The sequence below is a fragment of the Megascapheus bottae genome, chromosome 1 (genome assembly GCF_031878675.1).
Source record: "Megascapheus bottae isolate mThoBot1 chromosome 1, mThoBot2.hap1, whole genome shotgun sequence".
Classification (NCBI taxonomy): Eukaryota; Metazoa; Chordata; class Mammalia; order Rodentia; family Geomyidae; genus Megascapheus; species Megascapheus bottae.
This window is the reverse complement of record NC_143509.1, coordinates 31,015,451-31,028,309: the sequence shown is the minus strand read 5'-3', so window position 1 is coordinate 31,028,309 and position 12,859 is coordinate 31,015,451. Positions and strand designations below refer to the sequence as shown.

General features: G+C 49.1%; 1 protein-coding gene across 1 annotated transcript; it reads left to right on the top strand.

The window, feature by feature from the left end:
• Window positions 1-7,807: 7,807 nt before the first annotated feature.
• On the top strand, window positions 7,808-11,398 carry Saxo5 (stabilizer of axonemal microtubules 5). The gene is made up of 8 exons (XM_090342115.1): window positions 7,808-8,397; window positions 8,726-8,829; window positions 8,934-9,034; window positions 9,496-9,608; window positions 9,695-9,804; window positions 10,074-10,275; window positions 10,764-10,849; window positions 11,147-11,398. The coding sequence occupies exons 1-8, from the start codon at window positions 7,824-7,826 to the stop codon at window positions 11,378-11,380; spliced, it is 1,524 nt and encodes a 507-aa protein (XP_090198241.1). The 5' UTR covers window positions 7,808-7,823; the 3' UTR covers window positions 11,381-11,398.
• The last annotated feature ends 1,461 nt before the right edge of the window (window positions 11,399-12,859 follow it).

The window sequence follows — 12,859 nt, the reverse complement described above, 5'->3', positions numbered from 1 at the left end:
CCGTCCCGGGCAAAAGGTATGCTTGTGTGTTCTGCGCAGGCGCGGCGGCTGCCCTTTGTCCTAGATCCTGAGCTTTGCATTGCTTTTTTTTTTTTTTTTGAATCTGCAAGCAAAACAAACAAACCCGAGCTTGCAAAAGTGAAGTGGCCACGTGGACCCCCCAGAATGATCTCCCAAGCTTGCTGCAATCAATGTGTCCCGATAAATTGATCAACTATTTACTCAAAAATATTGCAAAATGAACTAGTTACCCACACGCAAATTTAAAATATATATATATATTTCAAGCAAAAGTGCCAACTAGTGACTCAAAATTTTCTTTTCTTAGAAAAAAATTCTCCTACTGCGCCCTCCCCCCCCACCCCCCCATCTGTGCTCAGCCAGTGTGAGCTTGTGTGATGTTTATAATATCATAAAGGATGATCAGATGTTAATTAAGGAAATGCTGAGATCACTGGAGAGCAGAGGAGAATCTGCTGAAGGCACTGGGGTGCTCTTCCTGGAAGGGGTGACTCCGCCCAAGATTAACTGCTCACCTATGACATATTCTGAAGCTTTGGACTTTTGTGAACTAGTCATGCATTACTGCATCAAAACAAATCAAGAATTTCCCAAAAGTAAACATCCATTTCCTCCTTTTGTTCTTACCAAGGTAAAATTCATATCCCGGTAAGTCTCCATGTAAAGACACATGAGCCAGGGGTATTTTGTACTTCACATATTCCACACCATGGCCCCCTTTGCTAGTTTTGAAGTATTTGTATCGGGCCCCCAAAAGAGACCCTCATAGACACTACAAAATATGTCACCTTGGCCATTCAAACCTGTAATCTGCATATCTGGGAGGCAGAGATAGGAGGAATGCAGATCCAGGCCAACTCAGGACAAAATGAAAAGATATCCAGGGAAGCCTATCTGAACAAAGTGCTGAGTACAACAAGGGGCATACCTGTTATTAACCTTACAACAAAGGAAAGGACAAATTGAATGATTCTGTGTTCAAGGCCAGCCTGAGCATAAAGAGTGGTTGGTTTGAAAACAACTAACATAAAAAGAGACTGGCAGAGTCGGGTCAAGTGGATCACATTTCTGCTTAGCAAGTTAGAAGTCCTAAATTCAAAACCCTAGTACTTTCCCCACTCCCAAAATGATATATTGGTAGAAAGCTTATACTGAGCTAAAGGCATTTCTCATTATTCACCCAAAAGGGAGACAGAACTTTACAAAAGTGTCTTCTGTCTGTTAGGAAGGGCAAAGGTAGATTGCCAGAGATAGCCTGTAACTATCCTTTATCTTCCTACCCATAATTACTCACCATCACAGACTCAAAGTCCTTCTCCTTTGTGGAGTCTCTGCCCCTGTCCCCATTCCTGGTTGAAGATGTTAAATGACAGAAACTGTAACCTGAGCATTGTCTACATGCACTGAGCTGTGCATGTTAATGAGTGGATCTTCTTCTTCTTCTTCCTCTTCTTCTTCTTCTTCTTCTTCTTCTTCTTCTTCTTCTTCTTCTTCTTCTTCTCCTTCTCCTTCTCCTTCTTCTTCTCCTTCTTCTTCTTGCCAATTCTAGGTCTTGAACTCAAGGCCTAGGCGCCGTCCCTGAGCCTCTTTGTACTCAAGATTAGCACTCTACCACTTGAGCCACAGCACAATTTCTGGATTTTTGTGAGTCATTTACTGGAGATAAGAGTCTCATAGACTTTATTGCCCAGGCTTGCTTCGAACAGTGATCCTCAGATCTAAGCTTTCTGAGTAGCTAGGACTACAAGTGTGAGTCACCAATGCCTGGCTTTATTAAATCTTCTGTTATAAGGATCCATCTTAGCCAAGAACTGAAAGTGGAAGGGCAAGTATTTTGGTTTCTCTACACTCCCATTAGAGAGTTCCCCCCTATCAATTCCTGGCAACTACTAATCTCTCTAGCTATTTCACTCTGCTAGATACTTACTTACTCTTGATGTTTCATTTAAATGGAGGCATACAATATGTGGCTGCTTTTGGTTAGAGAAATGTCCTGAAAGGCCTGTGTGTTAGAAGCTTGCTTATCACTCTAAGGTGCTATTAGGAGGTGGTGGAACCTTTAAGAGAAGGGGCCTCATAAATGGAATTGATGTCATTGTGGGTGTGGCCTGAAATGGGAATATTGAGATCCCACCCCTTCCTCCCCCCCTCTGATGTTTCCTGGCTTCCAAGAGGTAAACAAGTGTCACTCTGCCACATGCTCTGTTCATAATCTGTTGTGCCAGCACAGGCCCAAAAGTCATGTGACTAAGTGATCATGAATCCACACTTCTGAACTCACAAGCCCAAATAATGCTTCCTTTCCTTATTGCTGTTGTTGTTTCCTTGTATAAGTTGACTGTCCCAAGTATTTTGTTCTGGTATTAGAAAGCTGTCCGTAACACTGACCACTTGCACGTGCTTTCTTTCGCAAACATAATGATCTCAAGGCTCAACTATATTGTGATCTGCACCAAAATTCAATTCCATTTTTGTGGCTGGATAATATTCCATTGGCTGGATATATCATTTCTTGCTTGGATACTACCCCTGAGAGTTTTGCTCTGCCACTTGAGTCACAGCTCCACATCTGGGTTTTTCAGTGGTTACTTGGAGATAAGAGTCTTACAGAGGCCGGGAGTTTGGCGTAGTGGTAGAGTGCTTCCCTCACATGCACGAAGACCCGGGTTCGATTCCTTGGTACCACATACTTAGAAAAAGCCAGAAGTGGTGCTGAGGCTCAATTGGTAGAGTAGAGTTTTAGCCTTGAGAAAAATCCAAGGACAGTGCTCAGGTCCTGAGCTTAAGCCCAAGACTGGCAAAAAAAAAAAAAGAGTCTCACAGAATTTCTTGCCTGGCCTGCCTTTGAATTGTGATCCTCAGATCTCAGGCTCCTGAGTAGCTAGGATGATAGGTGTGATCCATTAGTGCCTGGCTCACTTTTTTCTTTAAATTGATTCATCCATTGACAGACATGTATGGCTTATTTCTACCTTTTGGCTATTTCAGTTTGAGCATATTGCGTGTATGCACTGTAACGCCCAAGTTGCGAGATGACCACCAAGAAGACCATTGAGAGTCAGACTTTCCGAAATGCAAAAGCAAGGCTTTATTCAGGCAGGCTACAACTGGGGCCTCTGTCCTACACCCCGACACAGCGGAGCTTAGGAAGAAGCCCCGAGCTGAAATTTTACAGGGCTTTTAAAGGCAAACACCACAGATTTACAGCAACTAGGTGTCTAAGTAAGATAAGGTGTGGGGAGATTAGGGACATTCCAGGGTGATTGGAGGTTCCCACACCAGTAGAGTTCTAATTAGCTGTCCGAGGGTAGTTTGATGGCTTAGAAAACAAATGCCATCCCTGGAATTTACTTAAGTTCTGATTAATTTAACACAGACAGGTCAGTTCCTGGGACTTATGGGCACCACAATTCTGTTTCTTTAATTTATGTGCGCTTTTGGGTTACTCATAGTTTATACAATCAGCAAGATGGTTACTGCCTCAGAATGGTGGGCGCTTTTTAGCTCCTCAGCACTTGTTCAAAGCACCTGTTTTCAGTTATTTTGGATATATGCCTAAGAGAGGTCAGGCTGAATAGAATCTTTTGGGAGTTCTGTTAAACTTTTTTTTTGTCAATTCTGGGGATTGAGCCTTGAACTCAGGGCCTGAGCACTGTCCTTAGGCTTTCTCAAGGCTAGCACTCTACCACTTGAGCCACAGCACCATTTCTGGCTTTTTTCTGTGTATGTGGTACTGAGGAATCAAACTCCGGTCTTTGTGCATGCTAGGCAAGCCCTCTACGACTAAGCCAAACTCCCAGCCCATGTTTAACTTTTCTTTAAGCTAGCGATGGAACTCTGGGTCTTGCACATGCTAGACAACAGATCAAGCACTCAGGTGTATGCTCAGCTTGTGTTTCACGCTCTGAGTAGCTAGGATTATAGGTGTGAGCAACTGGGCCCAGCCCAAAGTGGCGTGTGTGTGTGTGAGTGTGTGTGTGTGAGTGTGTGTGTGTGTGTGTGTGTGTGTGGTGTGCTGGTACTCGGGCTTGAACTAAGGGCCTAGGCACCATCTCTTAGCTTTTTTGCTTGACACTGGCACTCAACTATTTGAGTCACAGCTTTTGGTAGGTAATTGGAGATAAGAGTCTCACAAGCATCTGACTTCCAAGTGACTTTTTAATCCCCACCCCACATCCCACATCAATACATACCACCTTCAAGAAAAATTCCTACCAGGACTTGAACACAGGGACTCACACTTGCTCATGTTGCCTGCCCAGCTGGCATTCTACTCACTAAACATGCCACCAGCTCAACTTCTTTTTTTGCCAGTCTTGGGGCTTATACTCAGGGCCTGGGCACTGTCATTGGACTTTCTCAAAGCTAGTGCCCTGCCATTTGAGCCTCAACATCACTTCTGGCTTTTTCTGTGTATGTGGTACCAAGGAATGGAACCCAGGGCTTCGTGCATGCTATGCTTTATCAGGAGGCCACACTCCCAGCCTCAACCTTTTTCTGTGAACTTTTTCTGCCCCAGCTGGTTCAGAACCATAATCCTCCAGATCTCAGCCTCTTGAATAGCTAGGATTATAGGATGAATCACTAATGTCCAGCTCAGACTTGGGTTCAGGAAGACTGTGTGCCTTCTTCCTTGCCTAATAGGGGGCAACTGAGCTTAGAATATAAACACACACACACACACACACACACACACACACACACACACACACACACATACACATATATACAGCCATGACTCATGATCAAGGTGAGCCAAGGGGAAGAGCCTCTGGCTACACAGACTTCTGTGAAAGAAAGAGAATCCCTCTCTTGAGTCCAAGCTGTCTTCAATGGCTGAAAAGACGGCCTCCTCCCGCCCACACACACCAATGCTGGGCTCTTTTCTAGGCCCAGAGACACAACAGGGAGCTTTGCAAGCCCTGCCCCACCCAACACCATTTTCCCCAGAGCCAAACCTGACCTTTGAGAAAGAGACTTGAACTAGTCTGGCTTTCATATCTGGCCTTGGTAGCTAGGCACTGGCTTGGCAGCCACAGCTGGGCCCCAGCCAGTGTCCTTTTGTTGGATCTAAACAATTCCACTGGACACTAACATCAGAAAAGCCACCAAGTGACTGGCAGGGAGAAGACAAAACAAGCTTTCTCCTAGTCACATCAGAGCACAGGCAAAACATGAATACAAAGGATACAGAGCATTCTCTGGCCCAACAGGAGTGACTCATAATCTCCCCTACACCAGCACAGCTTTACATCTGCTTTTTCCCCTTTTTGGTAGTACTGAAGTTTGAACTCAGAGCCTTGCACTTGCTAGCCAGGCTCTCTACCACTTACAGTACAACCCTTCCCTCTGGAGACACAACCCACTACTGAGACACGACCCTGCCACTAAGACACGCCCCCACCAATGAGACACCCTTCCCCAATGAGACAGGCCCTGCCTGTGAAAGCTTCCCCCCACCCGTCCCAAAGACCCGAAAGGATTGGGAAAATGGACTGCCTCCTTCAGAACTCTCAGAATGCTGAGAATTTCCTTGAAATGTCCAATCAGCCCTGACTGGATTGAAAATCAGATTTCTATCCTGGGCATAGGCTATTCCCATACCTAAGTCTCTGGGAACTGGGGGACAGACAAAAAGGTATGTTAACCATAAGTCATCTACTGCTTACATCTGCTTCTTAGGATTAAAAAAAAAAAAAGTTGCGGCAGGGAGTTTGGCCTAGTGGTAGAGTGCTTGCCTAGCATGCACGAAGACCCTGGTTTGATTCCTGGGTACCACCTACATAGAAAAAGCTGGAAGTTGGGCCGGGAGTTTGGCCTAGTGGTAGAGTGCTTGCCTAGCATGCACGAATACCCGGGTTCAATTCCTGGGTACCACATACATAGAAAAAAGCCAGAAGTGGTGCTGAGGCTCAAGTGGTAGAGCTCTGGCCTTGAGAAAGTCCAAAGACAGTGCTCAGGCCCTGAGCTCAAGCCCAGGACCGGCAAAAAAAAAAAAAAAAAATAGCTGGAAGTGGTGCTGCGGCTCAAGTGGTAGAGCTCTAGCTTTGAGAAAGCCCACAGACAGTGTTCAGGCCCTGCGTTCAAGCCCCAGGACTGGCAAATTATTACATAGATTAATATATATCTATGCCATACAAACTCTCAGCCTAATTTTAATTATGTTCTAAAATCTAAGTGCCAGTGATTATATATAGAAATTCCCTTCTTGAATATTTATTGGTTAAACATGTCATTTGAAATATGATGTAAAAATCAAGGTTAATAAATTATTTAATAAAATAGTTGTTTATCACTTCAGTCAAATTATACCACAGGATTGATGCTTGTGGACTTCAAGGAAATTGTGACTTTACTTTTTGTACCTAGACCCTACCTTGTAAAACAGACTCAGGACACCTGAAGCTGGAGAAGGACTTCAGGCCCCTGGTGCCTCAAACCTCAATTGCAGTCTGGTGTCTGTGGGACATGCCCCCCTAATACTTGAGCTTTCTGTTTAATACTCCAGCTTTCTTTCGCTTTAGGCATTTTTCAAATGGAGGGTCTCCCACATACACCTGTGCGGTTTCTGGATCACCATTCTCCTGCTTATGTGTAGGTGATGACAGGTATGTGCCACTAAATCAATTTTTGGGGAAAGTGGTCAATTGTGGAGTTGGAACTCTGGGCCTGGGCACTGTACCTGAGCTCTTCAGTTCAAGGCTAGCACTCTACCACTTGAACCACAGTGCTACCTCTGGTTTTCTTGTGGTTCATCGGAGATAAGAGTCTCACAGACTTTAGTGCCTGCCTGGCCTGGCTTTGAATCTTGATTCTCCTATCTCAGCTTCCTAGGTCTAAAAGCCCATCTCCCAGTGCTTTCTATCAATCCTTTGCTTTCTGCACTAGTGAGATGCCCAGTGGAACCACTAATAATCCTGAATCAACCCAACCACATACATGTTCTGTTCCCAGGTGCAAGAGTCATAGGTTTCTCTTCATCCAGAGAGGTAGGTCTCTATCCCTGCTGCTGTTGCCATGGAGAAGGAAGCTGGAGCCCACCAGAGTTCTGTTACTTTACTCTATGGTTACCTAAGGAAGCTCGCAGTTTAGATTCTCCTAGCAGCTCTTTCTGAGTCTCCTCCACATTCAAGTTCAACGACTTCAGGTTGCAAAATGATCAAAACAACAACAACATAGGTGTACACTTCAGAACAGTCTTTATTGGCGGGTAGTGGTGGCTCAGGCCTCTAATCCCAGCTACTGGAGTAGTAGAGATTTGTAAAGATCACAGGTTGATAACCCAGAACCCAGTCCTCCTCGGGATTCCCAGGAACAAAACAAAGAATAAACAACAACAACAACAACAAAAAGCTGGGCACTCATGGCCCAGACCTGTAAATCCTAACTACTCAGGATGCTGAGATCTGAAGATGGAGGTTCAAAGCCAGCCCCGGGGAGAAAAGAAAGCCTGTGAGATTTTCATCTCCAATTAACCAGCAAGAAGCCAGAAATGCAAGTTAGGCCCCTGGTGCCCTCATGCCTGGTCAGCTTAGCTACTCAGGAGGCTGAGATCTGAGGATCGTGGTTCAAAGCCGGCCTGGGTAGGAAAGTCTGGGAGACTTATTCTCCGATGAAACACAGGAAAAAAAAAAATGGAGCTATGTATGGCTGAAGTAGTAAAGTACTAGCCACTCAGAGACAGCACCCAGGCCAGGCCCAGGACAGACAGACAGACACACACACACACACAGGTCCCCAGCGGCCCCCGGCTCACTCAGTTCCCTGTCCCCTCCCCTCGCAGGTTGGCACCCACCGGGGCCATGCTGGCCCCCGCCGCCCCCCTCCCGCGGTGCGCAGATGTTCTGCGGGACTACTTCCAGGCCTCGCACTTCTCGCTGGGGCCCGACCCGCGTTTACACCGCGGGTCCAACCTCCCCAGGTCGCACTCGGACTTCCCGGCCTACCCGGCCACGGCAGCGGTGCAGCCCAGCCGGCCGCCATCGCCCTCGCAGGTCTTCCCCCGGGACCGGCGCTGGAGGATAGAGCAGCAGGTGCCCGAGATGCGCCGCGCGTTCGCGGCGACGTGCGCGCCGCCGCCGGAGACGTCGCAGCAGCGGCAGGAGCGCGCGCGCGCCCTGCTGGCCAGCCACTTGCGCGTGCTGGCGGACGCGCGCGCCGGCGTCGGCGAGTCCCTGGCGCGTGCCGCCTACGGCTGGCCCGGCAGGCCGTCCCTCACCGCCCGGGATCAGATCCAGAGCGCACGCCTCATCTTCGACCGGGACTCGGTGCCCGACGGCGACAAGGACAAGCTGGGCATCCCATCCACCACGCACCAGGCGCACTTCCCTCCCTACGACCAGGACCCGCCGCCCCGCGCGCCCTCCTACCACCTGGGTGAGCGCGCCCCAGCCCGGAGGGGACACAGCCACAGTCTCCCCCCCTCCCCAAAACCACCAGGGTTGGTTTTATTTTTGTCGGTGGTGGGGCTTGAACTCAGGGCCTGGGCGCTGTCCCTGGGCTGCTTTTGCTCAAAGCTAGCGTTCTACCACAGTGTGGTGGGTTCATCAGAGATGAGAGTCTCACTCACTGACTTTCCTGCCCGGTTGGCTTTGAACCACGACCCTCAGATCTCAGCCTCCTGAGTTGCTAGGATGACAGGCGTGAGCTACCGGTGCCCCGTTTCATTCATTCCTTTCTCTTCTCATCCCCCTTTCTTCTTCAGGGGGTCCCAACACTCTCAGATGGAACTACAAGGGCCCCGTAGAGACCTCCTACTTAAGACAGTTCCGGGCCCTTCCAGGCCCACCTGCTCACATGTGTAAGAGGGTAAGGAAGGAAGGAAGGAACTGCATGCCGCAGGGGCTCCTAGGGTGGGTAGGTAGCCATGCTTGCTGGCAGGGCATGGTCTTGCAACCCGTCTGTGTCCACAGGCCTCCTCCTCCGTGCAGCTGGGAGACAGCAGCATTGGCTATACTCACCTGAGTTCAGACTTGAAGCAGATGCACACGCCTCAGGGGCTGTCCCCAGACAGGTACAAAGGGACCCACCAGAATGAGACAATTGGCGTGTGTGTGTGTGTGTGTGTGTGTGTGTGTGTGTGTGTGTGTGCCCTGGTGTGTGCTTGTCCTGGGGCTTGAACTCAGAGCCTGGGTGCTGTCCCTGAATTTTTTCATTCAAGGCTGATGCTCCACCACTTGAATCACAGCTCTGCTTCTGGCCTTTTGCTGGTGGCTTGGAGATAAGGATCTCACAGACTTTCCTGCCAGGACTGTCTTTGAACCCGGATCCTCCTATGGCAGCCTCTTGAGTAACTACAATTGCAGGCGTTAGTCATCAGCATCCAGCAGGACCCAATACTCTTTGAAGTTTCCACTCCCCCCCCAAAAAAAATCACACTAATTCCACCATTCCACCATTCACGCGGCCTTTCTGTCCCGTCCCCTTTCTTGGGAGTTGCAAGGACCCACCCTGATCTACTTTCTCTTACTCAAGGTATGACAATGCGCTGGTTAAAGCCCAGTTCTACCGAGGAAATATAAATCTTGGAGATGGCCACTTTTACAGCAGCACAACTATGAACAATCATTTCTACCCCCGGAAGACAGGTGTGAGTCTGCTAGATGTCTATCCTACCCCTGACTCCTTGGGCAGCTTCTTTCAAGCATCTCACCATCTACTTCGCCGTTGGCAGAGCCTTTTATTTCCTTCCACGATGAGACTCCGAAGTCACACATTTTGAAAGGAAATTGGCATCCTGGCCCCGGCAATCTGGATACATCCATGAAGTATTTCTTCAGCCAGGTCAGCAGAGAAAGAAATGTCCAAGGTAGAGTAAATAGCAAGTGGGAGTGAGCTTCTAGGGGAGGATGTCCTGAATCCATTTGAGTGATGGCAGATGAGTCACTTACGGTCTCCCAGCCTCAGTGACTCAGTCTGTGAAATCAATGAGACCTCAGGCTCCATTCCCAGCAACCAGGGAGCTGTCCAAGGTCACGCAGGAGCCACCGCCGCCCTGCCAATGGGCTGGGGCCATCTGAGCTCCCCAGATGACTGTCCTGTGGTCCCTACAGCCCCCGCCTGCGACCCAGCCACCCAGCCGCCACTTGGCTCATGAGAAACAGAAGGATCAGGTGGTCCTAGGAGAGGCAAAGCTGCTCAGAGAATTCTTCCACACCACCACGGGCTCAGCCTACCTCTCCTCAGACCTCACACCAGCAAAGAAAGCACCCAGCCTTCATTTGTTACCCAGCAACTTGCCAATGGGCAAAGGCAGTGAGCACGGTCCTGCCCCAACTCGAAAAGCCCCGCCCCTTTCTCAAAAGCCACGCCCCACAACTATAACCACGCCCCTTAAAGCTCTATTGGAACTTCTGACAGCCCTGGCCACGCCCTCTGCTCTGGCTCCCTCCCCTCCTGAAGGATGAAACCCCACTCTGAATTGCCACCCAGGGATAAGTCCCACTCTCCTTGTGTCCCCTCCCCCATTGCACCTGCCTCCACCTGGCCACGCCCATTTGGGGGCCAGCCCTACCCTCCTCCCCTTTCCCTATCACCTTTATCCAACCTAGCCCCTCCTCCTGTCAAGCACTGGCCCCGCCCACAAGCTGGTTGGCCCCACCCCTATGCCCTATTTGGTCCCGCCCCTTGACCCTGCTAGTCCAGCCCCGCTCCACCCAAGCTTCACTTCCCAGGCACCCTTAGTTTCACATCCCCTCCCCTGCCTGCCTCTCTTCCGACGCTTGCTCAATCCGAATCTGCAGAATTTGAGTTTTCAACCGAGCACCAGAGGATGTTCAAGCCTCATGGAGTAGCCCCAGCCACTATGTCGCCAGAGTTGCTGTGGCGGGTGAGAGGTGGGAAAGGGATCACGGGGCCACACCTCCACCCCCAAATCAAGCAGATGAAACTGAACTCTTACCAGATCCCTTCGGGTCGACCCCAGAGCTGAGGTCATTCCTGCGAGACCCTTAGTCTCTGTCAAACCAGACTGAGACCCTTCTACCCTACTCCCCTACTCCCCAGTCACCCAGCAATCCTAGCCGAGCCACTGCCCTCTCTTTGTGTCTGGAGGTCATTGGGTGGCTAGGGTGGACTAGCCATCCCCCCCAGGCAACCCCACCCCACTGTCACCCCACTTCTACAGTGCAAATACAGCCACATGGAGCCCCCGCTGGGTGATCAACGCTTCTTGTCAACCAACTACAATGACGACTTTCCTTTCAAGTATGTCACACCAGAGGTGCAGAAACGAAAATCAAACACTATGAATGAGAGTCATTTGCCGATGGGTTCTCCTCGGTGGTGGGGCTGCTGGGGTCAGAAGGTAGACCCTCAGGCCCCCCAGATCCCTATGAACCCATGTCCCAGCCAGCAATAAAGAATCTCCTTGACAGCAGGCTTCTGTCAGTATTGGTTTGATCATCTGTAAAATGGAGAAAAGGAAGCCAGGTGTTGATAGCACCAGCCAGGCATCCTAGATATTCAGGAAATTGAGATCTGAGAATCATGATTTGAAGCCAGACTGGGCAGGAAAGTCCATGAGACTCTTTATCTCCAGTTAGCAAAACACTGGATGTAGAAGGATGACTCAGGTGGTAGGGTGCCAGCCTTGAGGACAGGGTCTAGGCTAAAAGAAAGGAGTGAAATAGTAACTCACTAGATTGTTATAACTGATCAGAAGCTGAACAGCTGCCCCTCCGTGTGCTGATAGACAATGAGAAGCTGGGTAGTAGTGGCTCATGCCTGCAATCCTAGCTACTCAGGAGGTTGAAGTCTGATCAAGTGCTGGCCTTGAGCAAAAAGAGCTCAGTGGCAGTACCCATGTTCCTGAGTTAAAGCCCCATGGCAGAAGAAGGAGGAGGAGGAGGAGGAGGAGGAGGAGGAGGAGGAGGAGGAGGAGGAGGAGGAGGAGAAGAAGAAGAAGAAGAAGAAGAAGAAGAAGAAGAAGAAGAGGAGGAAGAAGAAGAGGAAGGAGAAGAAGGAGAAGAGAGAAGGAGGAAGGAAGGAGGGAGGGAGGGAGGGAGGGAGGGGGAACAAGAGAAGATGGATTTGTATTCCTTTGTATGTAGCAGCCTGTCCTTGGGTCTATCTTGGGTCAGATATGGTCAGTCAGTGGCCTTGTCTGGTGGCTGTTTATATTCTATAATCATTATTTATGTTTAGTAGAGAACATCCTGGTCCAGCTGGCAGCTGTGGGTGGGTTGGTTTGTGTATCTTCCTCCTGTGCCTCCAGGTAAAGTTGACCCAGAGTCCTCAATAGTCATGGCTAAGGCACCTGGAGTTCTCCCAGAGACAACAGTCCATCACCTGGGGGAAAAAAAAAAGGGTAAGAGGGGGAGGGAGGGGAGGAGGGGCGGTGAGAAGTGGAATGAATTATCCTACACCTGTTCTAGTGTATGAAAATGTGTGTGTGTGTGTGTATGTGTGTCAGAAATAATATATATATATGATCTTTTTATTTTTGAGAGAAAAATGCTGACTGAAGCAAAAATGGACAAAATTACTTCTTCAAATTGGGCGGCACTGGTGGCTCACACCTATAATCTTAGCTGCTAGCTACTCAGGAGGCTGAGAGGGAAGATTGTGGTTCAAAGCTAGCCAGGGCAGGAAAGTCTGTGAGACAGTTATCTCCAGTTAATCAAAGAAAAATGCTAGAAGTAGTGCTGTGGCTCAAAGTGGTGGAGTGTTAGCTGAGTAAAAAAAAAAAAAAAAAAAAAAAGAGGTCAGGGGACCGGGAGTTTGGCCTAGTGGTAGAGTGCTTGCCTAGCATGCACGAAGACCTGGGTTCAATCCCTCAGTACCACATACATAGAAAAAAGCCTGAAGTGGTGCTGAGGCTCAAGTGGTAGAGCTCTAG